The sequence below is a fragment of the Brachyhypopomus gauderio genome, unplaced genomic scaffold (assembly GCF_052324685.1).
Source record: "Brachyhypopomus gauderio isolate BG-103 unplaced genomic scaffold, BGAUD_0.2 sc217, whole genome shotgun sequence".
NCBI lineage: Eukaryota > Metazoa > Chordata > Actinopteri > Gymnotiformes > Hypopomidae > Brachyhypopomus > Brachyhypopomus gauderio.
In genome coordinates this window covers 91,590-112,500 of record NW_027507038.1, presented here as the reverse complement: position 1 = coordinate 112,500, position 20,911 = coordinate 91,590, and the positions used below count along the sequence as shown (strand labels likewise).

Sequence of the window (20,911 nt, the reverse complement as noted above, 5' to 3'; positions counted from 1 at the left end):
CTGCCTGGCCCTCTTTTGAAGTGGTAATTGCTGAACGTCTTCTCCCTGCTGACCTGACGACGCAAGCTTTAGCACTCTGTCTCCTGAATCTCCGAATGTTGTTGTTGTTGTTGTTGTTGTTGAGGTGGGAGTAGAGGACTGTTCAGTGTGCCAACCAGGTCTCCTCCCAACTGGAGGATTAATGATGCTCTTTAAAGCCTCCCGTCTGTATTGAAGCTGTACATTACTGAGTATTTATTAGCAGTGGAATGTCAGGATTTTTTTCTCATGCGCAAGAAAAACTAGGGTTAACATGCAAATTATGATAATTTCAAAATTTCTAAATTAAGAAAGTTTTTTTTTTTTTATATTTGGTAATATGCCTGTGCAGTGAACCTACACACACACACACACACACACACACACACACACACACACATGGCTGCGTCAAATGTCAGCTTGTTTCAGGCAGTTGTCTAATGATGAAATGTGCTGATCTCCGGCCTACCTGCACCTGCAGGTGGAAGACTGGGCCCTCACCCATACACCAGCATTGCTGCCTAATTCAAATCTATTTTCTCTAAGCTAATGCTTTCCCCACAGGCAGATAAAAAAACCATATTTGAAAATCTCCTCTTAAGATATGTTATTACATATTATTGTCAGGATCACCGGAGAACACGGACGGTTTATATATCTCTTTCACCTTTCTCTCACTCCGAGTCTTTTATTTTCATCCTTTATTATTTGTCCTTTATTTTTATACTCTGCTGGGTTTTGTGGACTTGTTTGGGGGCCACGTGGGCGATGACCTCCTTAGGGTTAGGAGAGTCAGATGCTAAGGTGCATGTATATATGCGCATGCGCGTGTATGCCTTCATTATCATGAAGCAGCGCGTTGTATCGCTGCTCTTGTCTCGACGTGTCTGAGTTTGCCTGGAGGTGCTGCGCTCTCCCCAGAACGGCGAGCTGGGTGCTGGTATCATGGTGGCAGCTTTGCGACTAATACGAGTAGTAAAGAATGACAGATGAAAGGCTTCTGCTGGCCGGGGACGGCAGTGCTTTTCCTCCGCCGCTATGTCTGCTAAGATAAGACAGGTCTAGCGCAGCGTTAGCTTTAGCTCTATGTGCAAAGTTGGCACTACGCACGCACAGTGTTAGCGCCTGGCACAGCGTTAACACAGTGATAACGTCCTTTCCTTTACCCCTGATTTCGTCCTGACACAGCTATGTGTGTGAGGGTTTGAGGGAACAACAGCAGGACAGAGTGCTGGGGGGGGGGGTGTTTTGATTACATGATAAAAACGTGTGTGTGTGTGTGTGTGTGTGTGTGTGTTTACAATCAGAGTGGCAATAAGAAAAAAACAATCAGCGCAAGGGGCTGTGTGAGGGAGATGAAGACACGGACATGTTTCACAACAGAAGAACTCCAACATTTCACCTTTTCTACACAGTGAGTCTACCACAGCCTGGCGGGTGTGTGTGTGTGTGTGTGTGTGTGTGTGTGTGTGTGTGTGTGTGAGAGAGAGAGAGAGAGGGGGGGGGGGGGGGGGATAAAAGGAAGAGTATGTGTTTTGAGACAACTTTTTTGCCCTGGAAGTAATAAGTGATGGCCAGATGTCAGAGAACATCTTCAAAAAAATGCTAATGGTATTAGCTTATTTTTAAGCTACAGTCTTTCAAAATGTTGTTTGGACTCTTCAAGGATCCTCTTCACGTCTGTCCAAGTGCACATATCTGCATGCGTTTACCTGTTCAATTTCATTTCATGCCCAATTTCTCAATTTCTACGATGTGAATGCCGCCCTTTTCTGTCAGAGCCAATGTGTGTTTTTTATTGAAAGGACCTGGGTAATACTGACATTGACAACACATAAAACCTTCCAGTGTGGATAATTGCTTTTTTTTCTCAGGCGATGCGAAAGTGCAAAGAAGGCTTCCTGAATAAATGTTTTCTCCCTTTTATTGTGTCTCTCAGCATTTGATATTAATGAGAAAACAGGAACAGGAACACACCAAGACAAAACAGCACGACCAAACAAATCTCATAAATGGCCCTGGCCAAATTGCCTTTCGTAAAACCGCCTTCTGTGTTTTCAATGCACTAGCCACTAGTGTGCAAAAGTGGCTTGCCTTAGTCTATAAGGAGAAAACTGCATTTGAAGTATGTGTTTTAATTTAGATTTTTCTTAAATTATACCATCCACAAACGTTGTATATTTCTCTGGCAGGAAAAGAGAAAAGTTTTCTTGTTTTGTTCATTTTTTTTGGGCCTGGGTCCGACACTGCACTGTTCTCCTAATTTCTGAGGATTGTTGCCACTGGACTGAGATTAAAATATGATGAGAGCCTGAACTGTCCTAGTTATTGGGAGGGAGGAGAATGATGACGTGTGCAGGAAAAGCAGGGAGCACTTGGAGCAGGGGCAAACAGGAGCAGGGGCAAACAGGAGCAGGGGCAAACAGGAGCAGGGGCAAACAGGAGCAGCATGGGTAAACAGGGGTATGAAGGAGCTCAGAGGCCTGTCTGTACTCACTGAAACAGCTGAGGATTAAAAAACTGAACACAAACTGTGATAAACTGTGAAGCAATTTTATTTATGTTTAATGTTGTATGAACTTAGAAAGCAGAGTGAGTAGACAGTTTATTCGTATCCACAGTATGTTGATCACAGACGTATCAAGGCCATACTTGAATGAATGACCCTTTCTCTTATTGTGTGGTGAGATTTGGTTGTTTGGGCCCTCTTGAGCTGATGGGAAGTCCATATCATTGGTCCTATCCTTTAATGCCAAATGTCACCTTTATATCATGGTGGTGGAAGGACAGTACAGCCGTCTAGACGGTCAGAAGAGACCAGGCTCTGTAGTGGATGTGCTCACCTCTTTCAACCATGAGAGCGACTGTCTGTAAGCGGTCTGGCCACGCTGGACAGAACCACTTCCAGGTTACAGATGCACTCTTGAAATGTAGTCGCACGAGTGCTATTGAAGCTCAGTTACACTAGCTGAACTGAACACGTACAGCGCGGGGAATGTTCCCTGGCTGTAGAACACACCAAACAGCTGGGTTTAGACAAATATATATATATATATATATATATATATATATATATATATATATATATATATATATATATATATATATATTAGGTTGAGAAGGTTTGACTTTGAACAAGGCATTCTGCGTCAATCTTTCACTTAGCAAAACAGAAAAATACATGCAACGAACGTGAGGGCAGCTTGTCCATCAGACAGCCACCCAGAACATGGGTTCCAACGTCCCACGTCCCCCACCCCCACGAAACCCATCCCTGAACTGCCAAACTGCACCTAGTGCAAAGCAGCACTTGGATTGAGCTCCTGGCACTCGCTTGAGTGGAGCTGACTGTTGCCTGCTGCTCTGAGAGAGAAGTGCACCAACTGCTTTATATTTGAAGTTTATCTGTGTGGGGCAGACCCTGCTGTCTCTCTTTCCCCCTCTCTTTCCCTCTCTCTCTCTCTCTCTCTCTCTCTCTCTCTCTCTCTCCCCTCTGTATCCCCCCCCCCCTTGTATCTCTTTCGTGCTTTTTTTGGCTTTAAGCTTCATTATCCTCCTCTCATTTTATCCTCCCTCAGATTTACATATCAAAAGTGAGCTGTTGGTTGCTAACCTCAAAAACGACTTTCCTGAAACCTCCGTGCTGGGCTAATATCCGTAAACCATAAATTACAATTTCAAAGAGCAAACACAATGCTCCGAAGTGCAAGTATTGACAATCTCAGTCAGTGGCGAGAGAAATGAAAGGAGAGGAGGAGAGAGAAGAGAAAAGGGAAGGAGAGGATATCAGACCACGGCAGCGGAGACGATGTGGGCCTCTCTCATGCGGTGGGCTCTGTTTGAAGAGAGCACGAAAGCCGTGTTATGACTTTACACCTAACTTGTTATAGATGCGAGTGTGTGTGTGTGAGCTAGGTGTCAACCACCTTCATCACAGCAGAAGCAATCAAAGCGAAAGGGACCCTCCACTTCCTGTGCCAAGCTGAGTCCCAGAGCACTTCCTGTTAGTGGTGCGCGTTCCTCTCCGCCGTTCCTGCCCGTCTGCAGGGAATCCTCACTCTTGTCGTGGGGGAAAGCTTGGGCCCTTCTCGGAGGCAGAAGGGAATCTGGAGAAGAAGCCCATAGCCTTTCTGCCCCAAGCACTGCTGCTGTTGGGTCCGGACCTCTAATCCACATTCCAGTTCCGGTTTTGCAATTTCTGGTTTTTCAGTATACGGTCAATATAACCAACGGACCACTTTGTCATCTCACCTGAAAATCTGTAGTGTATGAACGTCAAGGGCAGCTCTTTAAATACCTGTGCACTTTGGCATAAATGAACTACAAACGATTGTCAAATTCAGGTCTGGATTATGGAGGAAAAGGCCAGGAGGTAAACACAGCTGAGAGGCAGTATTCACCACAGAGACAGAGTTCTACCTGTTTTCTGTATGTTTTTTGAATCCTCATACACTGAGAGAGCCAGTCATGGAAAAATATGGGCCGTATTTGTGGCTGCAAAATGTTTACGGTGAGGATTCTGAAGATGCGTCGGATTTCATTTTGGATCTGATGAGGAACATCCTGCCTTCTTTTGTGGTCATACATTTTGCAGTCCTACAATGACATTCAGCTGGTCACAAAGCAAAAGGCCACAGTGAATCATTGCATCATTGTGCTTTCTGGCCTCACTACACCTAGTGCCAACATGTGTACGTGCGTGGATACGTATGTGTACATATGCGATGCGAGTGTGTGCATGTGCATTTGCGTGGATACGTATGTGTACATATGCGAGGCGTGTGCGTGGACACGTATGTGTCCGTATGCGAGGCGTGTGCGTGGATACGTATGTGTCTGTATGCGAGGCGTGTGCGTGGATACGTATGTGTACATATGCGAGGAGTGTGCGTGGACACGTATGTGTCCGTATGCGAGGAGTGTGCGTGGACACGTATGTGTACATATGCGAGGAGTGTGCGTGGACACGTATGTGTCCGTATGCGAGGAGTGTGCGTGGACACGTATGTGTCCGTATGCGAGGAGTGTGCGTGGACACGTATGTGTCCGTATGCGAGGAGTGTGCGTGGACACGTATCTGTCCATATGCGAGGCGTGTGCGTGGACACGTACGTGTCCGTATGCGAGGCGTGTGCGTGGACACGTATGTGTCCGTATGCGAGGCTAGCCCGTCCCCTCTTCCGAGCGTGTTTGTTCCTTAATTAATCTCCGCTGCGTGAATGTGCATGCGGCACACAGCTCGCCTGCCAACTGCATGTTTTTTCCTCTCTTTCTCGTTTTGGGGAAACCTGTTTTAATCAAACTCAGACTCACATAACAATTATATCTAATTAGCCCAATTATCAAGACTCTAATTACACTGAAATATACCCCCTAAATCTCATATCAATTATATCTGTGACTTTTCCTGTTCTAAAAAGGAAAACGGAGATGATAAGATTTGATGGAGGGGCCCTGCTTGCCTCCAGAGGACGGTGATGCGGTTCCTTCTCCTTCTCTGCTAACGGAGAAGCTATGATATATTAAGACACACGCTCTACTTATTACTCTTTTAAAGAGGCTACACTAATTCCCTCTGTATGAAAATAGCACATTGTTTTCCCTCATCCATTTTTATGTAAAAATTGTCTTTACCTTTTGTAATAAATAAGAAATGTGCTTTCTTTTTAATACATCTCTGGGTATGTGCCAGTCTAATATTGTAGGTTTATATTGTAACAGTTAGTGGTTGATGAATGTTTTTGATTAGACCGAGCAAATCGTGTCTACCACTCCCGAGTATGATAATGGACTTCTAAAGTGCGCTGCAAGTTCTTAAGTGTTGAATGCATTTGTGCAAGAGAACATCAGGAACAAATGTACTTGTGTTTCTGCAGAAAGTGTTCGATGCTGTGACCTATTTTTTGATATTTTGCTAAACACCTGCTTTGTGTTTATGGGTTTACTGTTAATCGGTTGGAGGGACTGCGGCGGGAACCTCGTGAGCTGGTTTTCCTGCTGTGAGTAGGAGCTGAAGGTAAAGACCCCCCCCCCCCCAACCCCCACCCCACCCCCCACTGCTGTGCAGGGTTTGGAGAGTAATCAGCACTGATGTAATATGTAGGATCGCTGTGGCTATGGTGGCGTAGGGTCTCCTCGGGCCTTCAAAGCTCTTTCCTGTACAGAGGGGCAGGAAGTGGTGCACAAAGCACCCCATGGCCCCAGGGAGCCCAGAGCCCGGCACACACACACACACACACACACACACACACACACACACACACACACACACACACACACACACACACACACACACACACACACACCCATATCCTCTTTGCCAGCATGGATGCCCTCTGACTTTTCTGAAAATCAGGATTGTCAGATCTGATGAGCTTTTGGTCACAGCCACATACAGGGGTTGGGGGGGGGGGGGTGCATGAGGAGTGTGTGTATATGGTTGAGTATTTTCCCACAGTCTCCTTTGAGACAACTAGGTGCACAGTGCAGTGCTGGGTCATGAACTTAAAATAAATAATAAAAAAAAAAAAAACTTTTCGTTTCTTTGACATGACAAATTAAGCCCAGTAGATCTCCCCCCTGACATGCCAGATTAAGCCCAGTAGATCCCTCTGGTGATAAACAGATAATAACAGTGATAGTGCTTCCTTCCAATCTCTCCATATATACACAGACATAATTCAGATGTGTTTGCACTGCGGTGTCTCGAAGAAGAAACAAAAAAACAAAGGGTGCCCTAGACGGACCTGCTGTGTTTACGTGATGTGGTTCCAGCGCAAACACATGAGCCCCATCTCAGTCATGCTCTCCCTCTGCATAAATAAATGAGCTCCATTCACCGCAGAGAACAGCAGTGGCGGTGGGCCGTCCCTGCAGATGACTGACAGGTCCCAACAGGCCCGCCGATCTGCTGTTTGAATTTTCAGTGGAGCAAAATATGACAAACCCGCCATTAAACTAGAGTCGTTTGGTGTGGTTTTCCAGCGCTCAGTGCTGGTGCACTGTCCCTACTTCCACCGCACTTGGCTGAGCTGCAGGCGGACTACGTTTGGATTTGTGACATGGTGCAAAAGCTCCAGGACTGAACTTTGTTTTCCAAAGTTCACAGAGTGTCAGAGGTGATGGGAAGCTGAGGTTGTCGGTGCCAAGCTTGTGTCGAGTCAACTATGTAACGCGGCTAATTTAATATTACTATGGTTGTGATGCCAAGTGCACCCCCAGCTCCCTAACTTCACTCCATTCAACATCATCTTCATTCTGTTTAACAGACATAAATCAAATGTGTTGACGCATTCGATTTGCAAATGTGATCTTCGTGTTTGCTAATCTTCCGTCAACTGTTGAAACTTGGAGCAGGAGACCATGTTCTCAGTGCTGGTGAAGGCTTCTTGGAGGTTCTGTTTCCTAGGTCCTCCTCTCTGACTGGGCTCCTCCCCCACCCTCTCAGATCCATAGCTGCCTGGGAGGAGTCATCTCCACCTAAAGTGAAACACAATTACAAGGGGAAGGTTTATGTTGGTTTTGTATGAACACTACAACAACACATGCTGTGTGTACTGTAAACACATGGATAACAAAAAGCTCGATGGATTTGCATTGGTGGGGTTGGTGACCACCTCCATGCCTAAAAGAATGAATAGTTTGGTGGAGGTGAAGCACAACAAATCGTGGCTATTCAGTGAACCAGTTTGGTACTTGAGCAGCCCGGTGCAAACTTACGTTGTCCCAGATGACAACCCCAGACTGTTCTGGTTCATTCCTCTAGTGATGGACATTTACATTTACGGCATTTAGCAGAGCATTATCTAGAGCGACTTACAAAAGTGCTAAGTGTTTAGTCGGCATATGCATCTCTATCTAGTTTAAACAGGTTTAAGTCCAAACTACTCGAGCCCAAGCACTGCCATAAACAGTTGCCAGTGCTGATACCTAGAAAGAAGACAACAAAATATAAGATTAGACTCAGAGCAATACCTAGACTGAAATATCTACAAGACTACATGCAGTATGAGTGCAATAATTAGCAAGTGTTCCCAGAGATAAAGTGCAATTACGATTTATACCAATGCTTCAGTAGATTAGTGCTTATAAGTGCTTTACAAAGAGATGGGTCTTCAGTCTGCGTTTGAAAACCGCGAGAGAGTTTGCTGTTCGGATAGCCAGTGGAAATTCATTCCACCATCTGGGAGCCAGTACAGAGAAGCATCTTGTCATGTGTCTTCCATGAATCTTGAGGGATGGCGGGTCAAGCCGAGCTGTACTTGAAGCGCGAAGGGCTCGAGGTGCGGATCGACTCTTGACCATTGTCATAAGGTATGAAGGAGCTGGTCCATTTTTGGCTTTGTAGGCAAGCATCAGAATTTTAAACTGTATGCAAGCAGCCACGGGAAGCCAGTGAAGGGAGTGCAGCATTGGAGTGACATGAGTGAACTTGGGTAGATTGAAGACAAGCCTTGCTGCTGCATTCTGGATCAGTTGCAAGGGCCTGATGGCCTGCAGAGGAAGACCAGCCAGTAGTCAAGCCTTGAAATGACAAGAGACTGGACAAGCACCTGGGAGGCCTCCTGAGAGAGGAAGGGTCGGATACGTCGGATGTTGTAGAGAAAGTATCTGCCTGACTGAGTCAGGTTCGTAATATGGGCAGAGTCAACTGGTCATCCAGAGTCACCCCAAGGTTTCCTGCATCTTTAGACGGAACAATCAAAGAGTTCTCGAACGAGATGGCAAGATCCTGCTGAGGACCTGTAGCTCCAGGGATGAACAGCAGCTCAGTCTTGCTGGGATTGAGTTTTAGATGATGAGCTGCCATCCATGAAGAGATGTCAGTCAGACATGCAGAGATACGGCTACAAACCTGAGTATCAGATGGTGGGAAGGAAAGCATTAGTTGAGTGTCATCAGCATAGCAGTGGTACGAGAAACCATGAGAGATAATTACATCACCAAGAGAACGGGTGTAGAGTGAAAAGAGGAGAGGACCTAGCACTGAGCCTTGAGGGACACCAGTAAGGAGCCTGCAAGGAGCAGATGTAGACCCTCTCCATGTTACCTGGTAAGAACGCCTCTCTAGATAGGACTCAAACCACTTCCATGCAGAGCCTGCGATTCCCAGGTCAGTGAGGACAGATAGGAAGATCTTGTGGTTCACCATGTCGAAAGCTGCAGAGAGGTCCAGAAGGATCAGAACCAATGACAGTTTGGATGCTCTTGCAGTCTGGAGCTTCTCAGTCACTGCTATGAGGGCCGTTTGTGTTGAGTGTGTTAGTTTGAAACCCGACTGGTTGGGGTCCTGGAGCAGGTTCTGAATGAGAAAGAGAGGCAGTTGGTTGTATACAGCACGCTCAAGAATTTTTGATAGGTAAGAAATGAGTCATACCGGTCGGTAGTTGCAGACATCTGAGCTGTCCAGGGTGGGCTTCTTCAAAATTGGAACCACTCTGGTAGTCTTGAATGCAGCTGGGACCTGGTGGAGAATGAGTATGTTGTGCTCTGTTGAGGAAGGTAGGGCTGGGTGATAAAACGATAATTATATCGATATAACGTTGTCTCGATAGAAATATAAGACGCATTCGATAGAAAGCGATAAAATAAAATTCCCGCTATGTTTTGACAGACAACATGATTAGTGTTGACAATGACAAGAACGCCGCCCAGACCAATCAAGCGGATGAACTAGAGTTCAGGGTTGGTTGAAGCATACAGCACTGAATGTAGGAGTGTATGCCTTAGTTTTCATCTAAATACATAGCTAGCTACAAGACCTTTACCCTTAGTTTTTGTCTAAACAGCTAGTTATATCTCTAGCTACATTTAAATAGCTGTAGAAATTCAGTCCAGTTGTGCTGAATTCCGAATCCTCCGCAGAATCCCACTCCCCTCGTTGTGTGCACATAAAGACGCAAAATAAAAAAAATGTTAACCAGACATTTCAGTCCTGTGAGTTACAGTGATTATAACATCAGGGTTGCCAACTCTCACGCATTGAGCGTGAGACACACGCATTTGACCGTTTTCACACGCTCTCACGCCACACGCGATTACTTACGCCGAAAAAAAATATCTAGTTTATTTACCTCTAATCCATGTCTATGATTCAATGAGTTACTAGTTCGCTCTGGCGCTAACCACTCGCGATTGATTGATTGCGATATAATACTTAATTTGTGTCCATTTTACACCGGCCTGGTAACAATCCATGTTCGCCACCCCCCCCTCCCCCCCTGTCAACAATTTACACTCTCCACCTCCTCCAGGTTCAAATCTTACTCCAAGCGATCTTGAAAAGTTGGCAACCCTGTAACATAGTTCATTGAGCACTCTAGTTTTGTTTTGCTATGATGAACAATTAAAGATTATGCCTTATTTATGCATACAAACAACGGAAATCGCGAATATAGCAAATATTCATATAAAGGAAATAGTGATTTGATTTATATTGTGATATACATCGATATCGACTGATATCGATATTGTGATAAGATTTTTCCCATATTGCCCAGCTCTAGAGGAAGGTGATGATTTTGACAGTGTTGTAGGCACCAAGACTGGCATAATGACTAGCCCGCTAACACCAGGACTAGCCCGCTAACACCGCTCACGTTCACTGCGCCTAGCCTGCTAACGCTGCTCACGTTCACTGCTCCTAGCCCGCTAACACTGCACGCGTTCACTGCTCCTAGCCCGCTAACGCTTCTCACTAGAGTTGCCACCTGTCCCGGTTTTCCCAGGACTGTCCCGGTTTTCACGTCGCTGTCCCGGTTTTCCTAGGCTGTCCCGGTTTTCCTAGGCTGTCCCGGTTTTCCTGCTTTTTAATATTTGGTCCCAGCAAAAAAAAAATTATTTAATGTCCTGGTTTTCACTAGGTTAGTTCAAACGATTATTTAGACTGTTTCAGCACACTTTAAATCCGTCTTTTTTCTCTCTCGCTGTGTCCATTTTACACCCCCCCCCCCCCCCCCCCCCCCCCTTCCGGTAACATTTTACATTCGCCAGCCCCACTCCGGTCAATAATATATGTTCGACGCCCCCCCCCCCCCCCCCCCCCCCTCAACAATTTACGTTCGCGTATGACAGAGTGTCCTTGTTTTTTGTCAGACCTAGGTGGCAACCCTACTGCTCACGTTCACTGCTCCTAGCCCGCTAACGCTGCACCATCTCTTCTCTCTCAGCTGCAAATAATTGGGATCATTTGGCAGTGGCTGAAGTCCAGTTGTAATTATCAGATGTTTTCTGATTGTATTGAGTCAGAGGGCAATAATTCACTTTTATTGCCCCCAAGTCCCAACTCTCTCCCTTTTTCTCAATGAAATGAGTTTATGTACGTGTAGCTATGGAAACTCATATGCTTGTAAAGGGCCTCGATGTTGCGCCTTGGAAAACACGCAACAAAAAGTCAAATTGATGTTTGCACCTGAAATGAAGTACTTGAGCTCTCTCTCTCTCTTTCTCTCTCTCTCTCTCTCTCTCTCTCTCTCTGCATGTGTGTGAATAGGGTGGAGGAGTCCTAGGCCAGTGCTGTGAGTGTGGTTACTTTAAAGATCACCAGGGTGCACTATGAATTAACTACATCCTGGAATACTTAAGGTTGCAATTAATACTCAGTGCTTCCAGAATGAGTCGGACACTATTATTTAAAATTTAGATATTAAGTTGCTAAAAATGTTCATCACATCTTGTTTTTAATGTGACCTACCCCAGAGCAGCAAGGCATTATTCCAGCACTCCTCAGTGCAGTATGCACAAGAGCTTTTAGAGTGAAGAGGTTTGGAGTGACAGCATGTGGAGTGAGAGTGTTTGGAGCAGGTCCTATGCACACAGCTCTGCACGACTTGTGTGCTGTTTTGAAGATTATTTGGAGATATGTGCAGGGTGCTGTAAATCTGTTTGAGTCTCGCAACTGATTTTGGTTTGGATCAAATTGTTTGCTTCTTTGTTTCCACTAAGGAAAAGAGCTATGAAAAACATTTCATCATTGTGTCATTACTGCAGCATTAACTGAGTATTAGTCACCGACGCTCCACTCCCTTTGTGTAACCTGTTGGTCTAAATACACAGTCATTCTATGGATCACTGTGTGTATCCTGCTGTAAGACTGTATCCTGCTGTAAGACTGTGTCACTCTGTAAGACTATCCTGCTGTAAGACTGTCACTCTGTAAGACTGTATCCTGCTGTAAGACTGTCACTCTGTAAGACTGTATCCTGCTGTAAGACTGTGTCACTCTGTAAGACTGTATCCTGCTGTAAGACTGTGTCACTCTGTAAGACTGTATCCTGCTGTAAGACTGTGTCACTCTGTAAGACTGTATCCTGCTGTAAGACTGTGTCACTCTGTAAGACTGTATCCTGCTGTAAGACTGTATCCTGCTGTAAGACTGTCACTCTGTAAGACTGTATCCTGCTGTAAGACTGTGTCAATCTGTAAGACTGTATCCTGCTGTAAGACTGTGTCACTCTGTAAGACTGTATCCTGCTGTAAGACTGTGTCACTCTGTAAGACTTTGTCTCCTGCTTTAAAACTGTGTATCCTGCTGTAAGACTGTGTGCCCTGACATATGTCTGTCTGTCTTCTAGTGTTACATTTATGATCATAAAACAAGCTGATTTTGAAGTTGGTAGCCAGGCCTCTGCACTGGGCCCTCATGCAGGGCTCCTATGCTGGGCCCCTATGCTGGGCCCCTATGCTGAGCCTCTATGCTGGGCCCCTATGCTGGGCCCCTATGCTGAGCCTCTATGCTGGGCCCCTATGCTGAGCCTCTATGCTGAGCCTCTATGCTGGGCCCCTATGCTGAGCCTCTATGCTGGGCCCCTATGCTGAGCCTCTATGCTGGGCCCCTATGCTGGGCCCCTATGCTGAGCCTCTATGCTGGGCCCCTATGCTGAGCCTCTATGCTGGGCCCCTATGCTGGGCCCCTATGCTGAGCCTCTATGCTGGGCCCCTATGCTGAGCCTCTATGCTGAGCCTCTATGCTGGGCCCCTATGCTGGGCCCCTATGCTGAGCCTCTATGCTGGGCCCATATGCAGAGCCCCATATGCTGAGCCCCACATTGGCCCACAATTGGAACACAATTATTGGGTTTCCTTAACTAGAGTGTAGCTGTTGTAGGGTACACCCAGGTTTACCTGCTGGATCCACACCTGTACCTGCACTGACCCAAGATCTGCTTTGTGTTCACAAACATGTTCTCTCTTCCTCACACTGTCCCTTCAGCCCTCTTTCTCTGGTAGTACATGGTAAATCCTCCGGTTTGGTGCGTTCAATACACAGTGCCACAGACCTGAGTCAGGGGGGAACGTATAAAAAGGTGACAGTAAATAACTTAACCCTGCAAATAAATGGTGGGTCTGGTCTTTAAGGAGCTCCAGATTTAGAGCCTTAACTAAAGGCACTAATGGTTCCCAGGACTTTGCCAAAGGGCATTGGTGCACAAATCAGCCTTTAGAGACAATGGCCTTGGCCCACGCCCACTGGCATCTGGCCCACACCGACTGGTACCAGGTCCACGCCCACTGGTTCCAGGTCCATGCCCACTGGCACCTGGCCCACACCCACTGGCACCTGGTCCACACCCACTGGCACCTGGTCCACGCCCACTGGACCCAGGTTCACGCCCACCGACACCTGGCCTGGCCCATCGTGCGGTAATGTAAAGGACAGTGTTCTTATGTCTTTTATCTTTTGTTAGCTGGTCCAACAGGAAGAGGAGTCATAAAGAATATGCACATTTATTTGCAGATGTGCTGCTTAAAACATGACAGTCTCAGGTGTGACAGGATTGGCCGTAATGGTTGCGGGACTGGGATAGCCACTCTGTGGCTTCTGGGGTCTTCTCTCGTTAGATGGAACAGGCAGCAACAGATTTGACATTCTGACATGGATGAGGTCTGAATGGGGCCTTTTACGTGGAGATCTTCATCTAGATTTAGATGATCTTGGCATTGAGGCTCGGTGTGCCAAAGACTCAGGGACAGAGTTACACCATATTGTGGTTTTGTGTACATTTAGTAAAAATGTGCTGAAAGAGTGTATTTGCCTTGTGAGAATTGGACCTCACCCTCTAGGAACTACTTTGTGTGTGAGTGGATGTGTTTTTGTTTGTGTTTGTGTTTGTAATCCGTTTTAGCCACCGTGTACAAAAGGATGTGGTTGTGTGAACTTTAGTCTAGTTTAGTGTTAGTGTGTTTAGTTTAGTGTGTGTGTGTGTGTGTGTGTGTGTGTGTGTGTGCATGTATGTTTAAGCCGGTGTGTACAGTCCATATATGTGTCGTCCCCAGGTCTCAGGGTGGATGTCCCTCCCCCCACACTAGGTGCTGTGGTCCAGGAACACGCTTGAGACTGGTGAGGCGTCTGCTCCCGGGGGAGCTGGGTCTGTCCTGGAGTCCACGGCCCCGCTGTAACCGGCTCCAACTGGCCCTAGTCGCCCTCGTCTGGTTTCCCCGCCTCTACCTGCACTACTTCAGCCAGTGGCTGTACCTCCATGCCCAGGATGTACCTGTCAACAGGTGCGAGAGAGACAGAGCTGTTTGGAAGCCAGTGTGAATAAAGAGAACACTGACCATGAAAGCGAGGGAGAGAAATCTAAACAGACAGGTCTGGATATCTGGACTGACGGGTGTGGATATCTAGTACGGACAGAGATGGTTATACTTACTTCAGGTGTATGACCACTAAATGTGTGAAATGCATCTGTTTAAAGCAAGAAATATTTATACACTCAGAAATGAGTCCTCTACACACCCAGAGATTAGGGTAGATGCCTTTTCACATGTAAGCTCCTACAACAAACACTGAACACATACAATGATACAATGTTCCTTCAGCACAACGTCCGTGTCCATCCCGCCCTTTTCATGGCTGCATGTGCGGCCCGTCCAACGAGCTCAACAGCCGCGTCCCCCGAACGGACATTATTTGGAAAGAATTTAGCACGTGTTATTTTGTCAACAGGGTTTCGTCATAAAACTTGCAGTCACATGCAGTTGCCCTGCGCATATGGAGTTGATTTGGTTTATCGTCTAGGAGAGGTTCGGTAAATACGCTCCCACGCCAGCTTTTACAGCGGCCAAACGAGCGTGGACGTTAAACCGTGGAAAAAAAGACTGAGCGAAGGCGAGAAGAATGTGGTGGAGCGGAGAGGGATGAGCGTGCGGGTGGGGAAACGGAGATGGAGCGCTGGGGGGGGGTTGGGATGAACACCAGCGAGCGGGTCAGCGGGGGACGAAGGGGCTCACGTATCCGTCCGGCCCTGTCCTTCCGGGATGAGCGCATGGGTGGCGGACTGACAGAAGACTGGAAGCCTATATAACCACACAGACCATATCATACATTAATAAAATATAGTCTGGTTATTAGATTCCTGCATGTTACAATGTATTTATATTATATTTACACAATTTATACTCACCCATGCAGGGCTTGTACCTAAACTCTGAATTAAGTGATGTATGTAGGGAAATGTATTGAAGCTTTAGATTATTTAGATTACCAGCAGAATGGCATGACTGGCAGTCATTTGTGCAAAGTTTTTACGAGGATGCATTTGCTATAAATCTCCCAGTGAGGCCCAAATGCACTTCCAAGCACGAGAGCTTGCACAGAGCTCCTGCCCAGTCACTGAGAGGAACTCCAATGGGCTGGTGCAGGTGTAATGGGGGGTGGAGCTATAGGTGTAATGGGGGTGGAGCTATATAAGTAATGGGGGGTGGAGCTATAGGTGTAATGGGGGTGGAGCTGTCTGGCTTCCACAAGCTGAAGGGAATTAATGAACAGGCAGACATTTTAAATGAGATCTAAGAGGCTTTCTGCTAACTGAGCCAGGACATTCACACCTCAGCTCACACACCTTCACATTGTCACACATTTTGTTTTGTTAAAGAAAACAGAGAACTCTGTTGTACAGTAGCTGTGTAAATTATATGCTGATTGTCAGATATATCTACAAAACATGGTAACAAGCAAAGCACCAGTTTCTCTCTCACTCTCTCTCTCTCTCTCTCCCTCCTTCTCTCTCCCCCTCACTCTCCCTCTCTCTCCCTCTCTCCCTCCCTACCTCTCCCCCCCCCCCCCTAGGTTTCGGCTCCATGCCCACACGGTGGATGTGGTGTACCAGGGTTCTCTTCTGAGTGTGCTGCAGGAGATGCTCTTGGTAGTGCTGGGGCCCTTGACCTTGAACGCAGCTACGTTTTGCCTGCTTCTGATCAGATGGGTCTGTCAGCGAGCGTTTGGCTCAACGCCATCCTTCCTGTCAAAGCTGATCATGGCTGTAGCAGTGTGGACAGTGCTTGACCCTGTGGCAGTCTTCGCCGTGGACGCGGGCCTGGGGGTAAGTCACTTAACAGAACGTGCACACTTTAGCAAACGTTATTGTTACAAAGTGGCATTACAAATAAAAACTGAAAAAATATTTAGATATAAATCTAATATGTAAGTGTATTCTGTTTGCATGTATGACAGAAGATAAGGTATAGTTATGCATGCAAGTTATGGTCTCTCTAAGCACTGGAACTGACTCATAATAGACAATTTCTGAATCCAGTTTTAAGGTTACTTATTCAATCAATGCAATTAACAAAATTTGCATACAGTTAATGACTATGCAAAAACATAATTTTGGATTTTGCAGCATTAAAGAAATCAAGGGGTTCATTTACAGTGTCATTCACCATTAATTGCAGAATTGATTGCAGAACTGTTGGTAATGCTGTCATTATTTAATTCCCATTGTGTAGAGCCACAAATTATACTGAAGAACCCAGAAACCTTTTACACATAAACACCCTCTGACCTGAACAAGATCTGTCCATGGATTTCTGATTTCTAAATATTGGTTCCTTAATATTGGATCTCATCTAATGAAAACAAAATTTTACATTTTATTTATTTTTCATCTGCAGTTTGATTTATGCACAACTCTTATATTAAGAACATTTCTTACTACCCTCCCTACTGGAAGCCTGTCCTGGTTTAACACCCTATTACCATCAAATCCCACACTACACTACCGTCCTACCAAATCATATACAGCTGCAAAAAAAGAGGTGTGAAAATGTCACAGACTCTTTTAGCAACGGCGGTGTGGCGGTAGGCAGTCGAGCATATTGACGGCAGGTCAGACCACAGCAATGAGCGTTTGCATTTAGCACAGAACAGACTTTTCAGGGAAGTGATTGGGGGGGGGGGGGTAAACCAAAAGGCCCACATAAAGTCATCTCACAGCAGACACTGAGCTCCAGTCAGATGTACAGTGGATGTGGAGTCCACACGAATTTTGGTTCATGCAGAAGCAGCAGGAAACCTGCCTGGTCCTACTGAACTTATGGTAGTGTGTCTATAAACTTGAGGGAAACTTTCATTTTTTTCTCTTATGACTCTAATGGGGATCCATGCTGTCTGTCTGTTTTACCAACACAGTGGAATACTGTAATCACTTTACTGTGCATGTTTTAACACTCTGTCGAGAGGAGATAATTAACGCTGTGTGTGTGTGTGTGTGTGTGTGTGTGTGTGTGTGTGTGTGTGTATCTGGTGTTACCAGCATCTGTCCTACAGTGCAGAAGAACCAGTGGCCGATGCTGCCAAACTATACTGGCACTTTCACCGCATAGAGCAGTCGGGCGTAGCGGGCATCTTCATCACACTCTTCCTCTACGCCGTGCACTTCACGCTGTCCGTCACAGTGCTCTCCGTGTACCTGCTGAGGTAAGCCTGACCCCACCGCCTGACCCCCCCCCCCCCCGGCTCACCGGACACGCTACACGCTGAAATCTTTCCTCTGCTCGGTCATGTCTGGCTCAGGGAGAGGAGGTTTTGGGTGGGACCTATTCAGTCAGTTCTGAACAAACCACTGGAGTCAGTACTGTAGTGTTCCTCCTCCTCCTGGTTGTGGGAACACAGGTGGCATTAGGACCCAGTGCTGTTGGCTTTTTTAGAGAGGCATTCACCATTTTTTTCTCTTTTTAATTTCAGAACAGAGCTTTCCCCAGTCTAAGTCTTCTCCTGTCTGTCCCCAGTCTGTGTCATGTTCCACAGTCTGTTTAATCTTGACATGGTCCATTAAACATTGTTCCCAGTCGATGTCCAGTCCAACCAAAAATTTGCTCTTTCTCAGAAGGGTCAAGCGTGTCTCCACTTCTTGGTATTAGATCGAGTTATGGCCAGGATCAAAGGAAGAGGGTCATAGGCTCTGCAGGTGTAATGAAGGGGCTGGGGCTGGAGCTGGGGGAGGAGCTAGGGGTGGGGCTATGGGTGGGGCCAGGGGTGATCCCTGAATGTAGGCTGCAGGCCTGCACAGGGCCCAGCTTGGCTTGGGGTTTTGTGCGCTTCTATTGGCTGCCACAAGACACGGCTGACCTATTTCTATAATACTGCCTGGAGCTGCATGTATAGATAGAATGAACCACTATCTGTTTTTAATTACATTTTAACAGGCCCGGGAAATAAATAATCTGTAAATTACACTATTAAATGCAGTGCGGTGTGGGAGAGTGATGACAACAATGCCTCTGTCAATCATAAAGGCATAAAAGAGCTTATTTTCCTTCATGAAGGCAGGACCTGTGTGAGTGGGCCTATAGGTTTTGTTGTGGACAACTGTATGTAAACAAAAATTATTATTATTACTTAAATGCATGATTATTCTGGCTCTGTAGCCGGTCTGAATCTTTTGAACAGGACTAAATCCAATCTTGGAAATAGGTGTATTCACTTCATTTTCGTCCACATATTTACATACATTTGTGTTGATGTGATCATGACATCCATCGCGGGCTTCTCTTCATGATTCCTCATGCCTGTGAGTCAGGACTGCAGGTCTTGTCCCGGCTGTGCGCAGAGAGCAGACGTCAGTATGCTCCATTGCCCGACTGCACAGAGCTCCATCTCTGCCTGTCATGTGATGCTCGTCCGAGTTCTCGTTACCCTTTTGCTGCGCTGGACACCTTTGTCGTGGTCGGAAGTCAGGGAGGTTTTAAGAGACGGTGGGTCAGTGGTTTGTTTTGCTTTTCCTTCATGCTGGTTGATTAATGGGTTGTGTGAAGTGGAGGATGTCTGACATTGCGCCCCCATGAGATTCCTGGTTTCATAGGTGCTCTGTCCTGCCTGTACTGCCACTGCCCTGGTCATGAGTTGCTGCATGCGTAAATGCAGACATCGCACACACAAGGAACGTGGCCTGTGAGCAGACGCCTCTTCTCAGGGCAAAGACTGAACTTTCTTCTGCTCTCTTATACACTTGTTTCTCATAGTCACCTAATGAGATCAAGCACTGAGAAACAGCTGAAGGGAGACTCAGTTTTCACAAGCTTTAGCTCTTCCAGAAATCCAAGAGACCGGTTCGCTCAAGCCGTTAGTCCAACTGCTATTGCGACTTCCACTACTGTCACGTCCATTTTATTCAAGCTGGATTTAAACAGAAGCCCTGGATTCAATCAGTCCAGCCAAGCTGCTCCTGGCTACAGCAGGCATGCCGGCCTGGCGTTGGCTGACTGTGCGACCTCAACGACTGGAGCTTATCACGCTAACTGTGAGCATGAATGGTGACGCGTTAATGGCATCGACAGTGACAGGACGGGAACGTTGTGACTGGTGTGTAAGATTAAAGGAGGATTTTGTGGTGGGATGTTGAACATTGCCCACAGAAATGCTCTGTGTTGAAAGCGGGTATGTAATGAGTGATGAAACCATAACTGTTCTTGATTATTCATTCAAGTCAAAATACTCCTAGATTTGATTAAGTAATTTCCAAATAATCTATCCTGTTTTCCTTCTTTTCTCCAGACTGCATAATGACGGCAGAATCCTGGATGTGCACCACCGTCTCCACTGCCCGGAGGGGGCGTTCTTCATCCCGGACGACTTTGAAGTGTCCAATCAGGAGCTCAGCTACATCGTAAAGAAGGCAGAGCAATGGCGGGGATTCAACGGAGAGAGACGAAAGGTGATCAGATTTAGATCCGCTCACTAATCTAGGATCCACTTCACTGTTACCTTTTATAATGCTTACTATTAGCATTCAGGTCAAAGAGCTTTCAGAATGATTGCAAACAGATTTCCCAGATTTATTCTTAAATTCACACCGCTACTGGCTGACTTAAAAATCTAGAGATTTATATTAGAGAATAGCTTTATCTAGAGAATAGCTTTATATTAATCAAATAGATTGACTATGCCAAATCTCCAGATTGCTGTCTGATAGCTCATGCCTACTAAAATATGTGAGCAAGAACGTCTTTGGTGGGATTGTATTTTTTCAAATGGACTTTCTTGTAATTGTATTTTAAACACAGTTGATGCTGGTTCTTAAAGCAGACGTTGTATTTGGACGCATTCTCTTGGCTTTGCTGTGTGTAATGATGAATGAAATGCAGACCATGCACACATTCATCTGGTCTTCCTGCTGTTCACCATTAGCTGTGGCATCGGGGTCTCTACAGTGCATTGCCCAGATATTAGGTGTAAGAAGGTACAGCATTTCAAATTACTGTTTTCTTAGTAATATTTGAAAAAAAAGCTTAAAATGTATCAAATTTAAAGAGGTCTTTATATTGTATTATATAATTGGAATTATTGGAAAGTTTCTAAGGTACTGATAAAATACCATTTATTTGACAAAGACATACGCAGAGACCTCAGTGTACATATGTAATCTCACATCTCCCACCCACACATGCACATGCATATTGGAAGGTCACTATTGTAGACTGACTTTACTATTGAAAGGTCTCTATTGTAGACTGACTTTACTATTGGAAGGTCTCTATTTTAGACTGACTTTGCTATTACAGAAGTAAAGTTCCCTCTCAAGTCTTTATTTGAGCAGAGCAGAGCTGCTTCCTCCAAGGCTCTGCTCTGCCCAGACTTTATGAACAGGAGTCTCAGTGCTTGTGTCTGAGTGTT

General features: G+C 45.9%; 1 protein-coding gene across 1 annotated transcript in view; it reads left to right on the top strand.

Annotated features, from left to right (window-relative positions):
- The window catches only part of LOC143503130 (uncharacterized), a 52,890-nt gene that overhangs the window by 12,435 nt on the left and 19,544 nt on the right, over positions 1-20,911 (top strand). Inside the window, exons 4-8 of the mRNA XM_076995573.1 lie at positions 1,326-1,432; positions 14,293-14,520; positions 16,088-16,340; positions 17,553-17,716; positions 19,793-19,952. Coding sequence (XP_076851688.1) covers positions 1,326-1,432; positions 14,293-14,520; positions 16,088-16,340; positions 17,553-17,716; positions 19,793-19,952 — 912 coding nt within the window. The remainder of the gene's footprint in view (positions 1-1,325; positions 1,433-14,292; positions 14,521-16,087; positions 16,341-17,552; positions 17,717-19,792; positions 19,953-20,911) is intronic.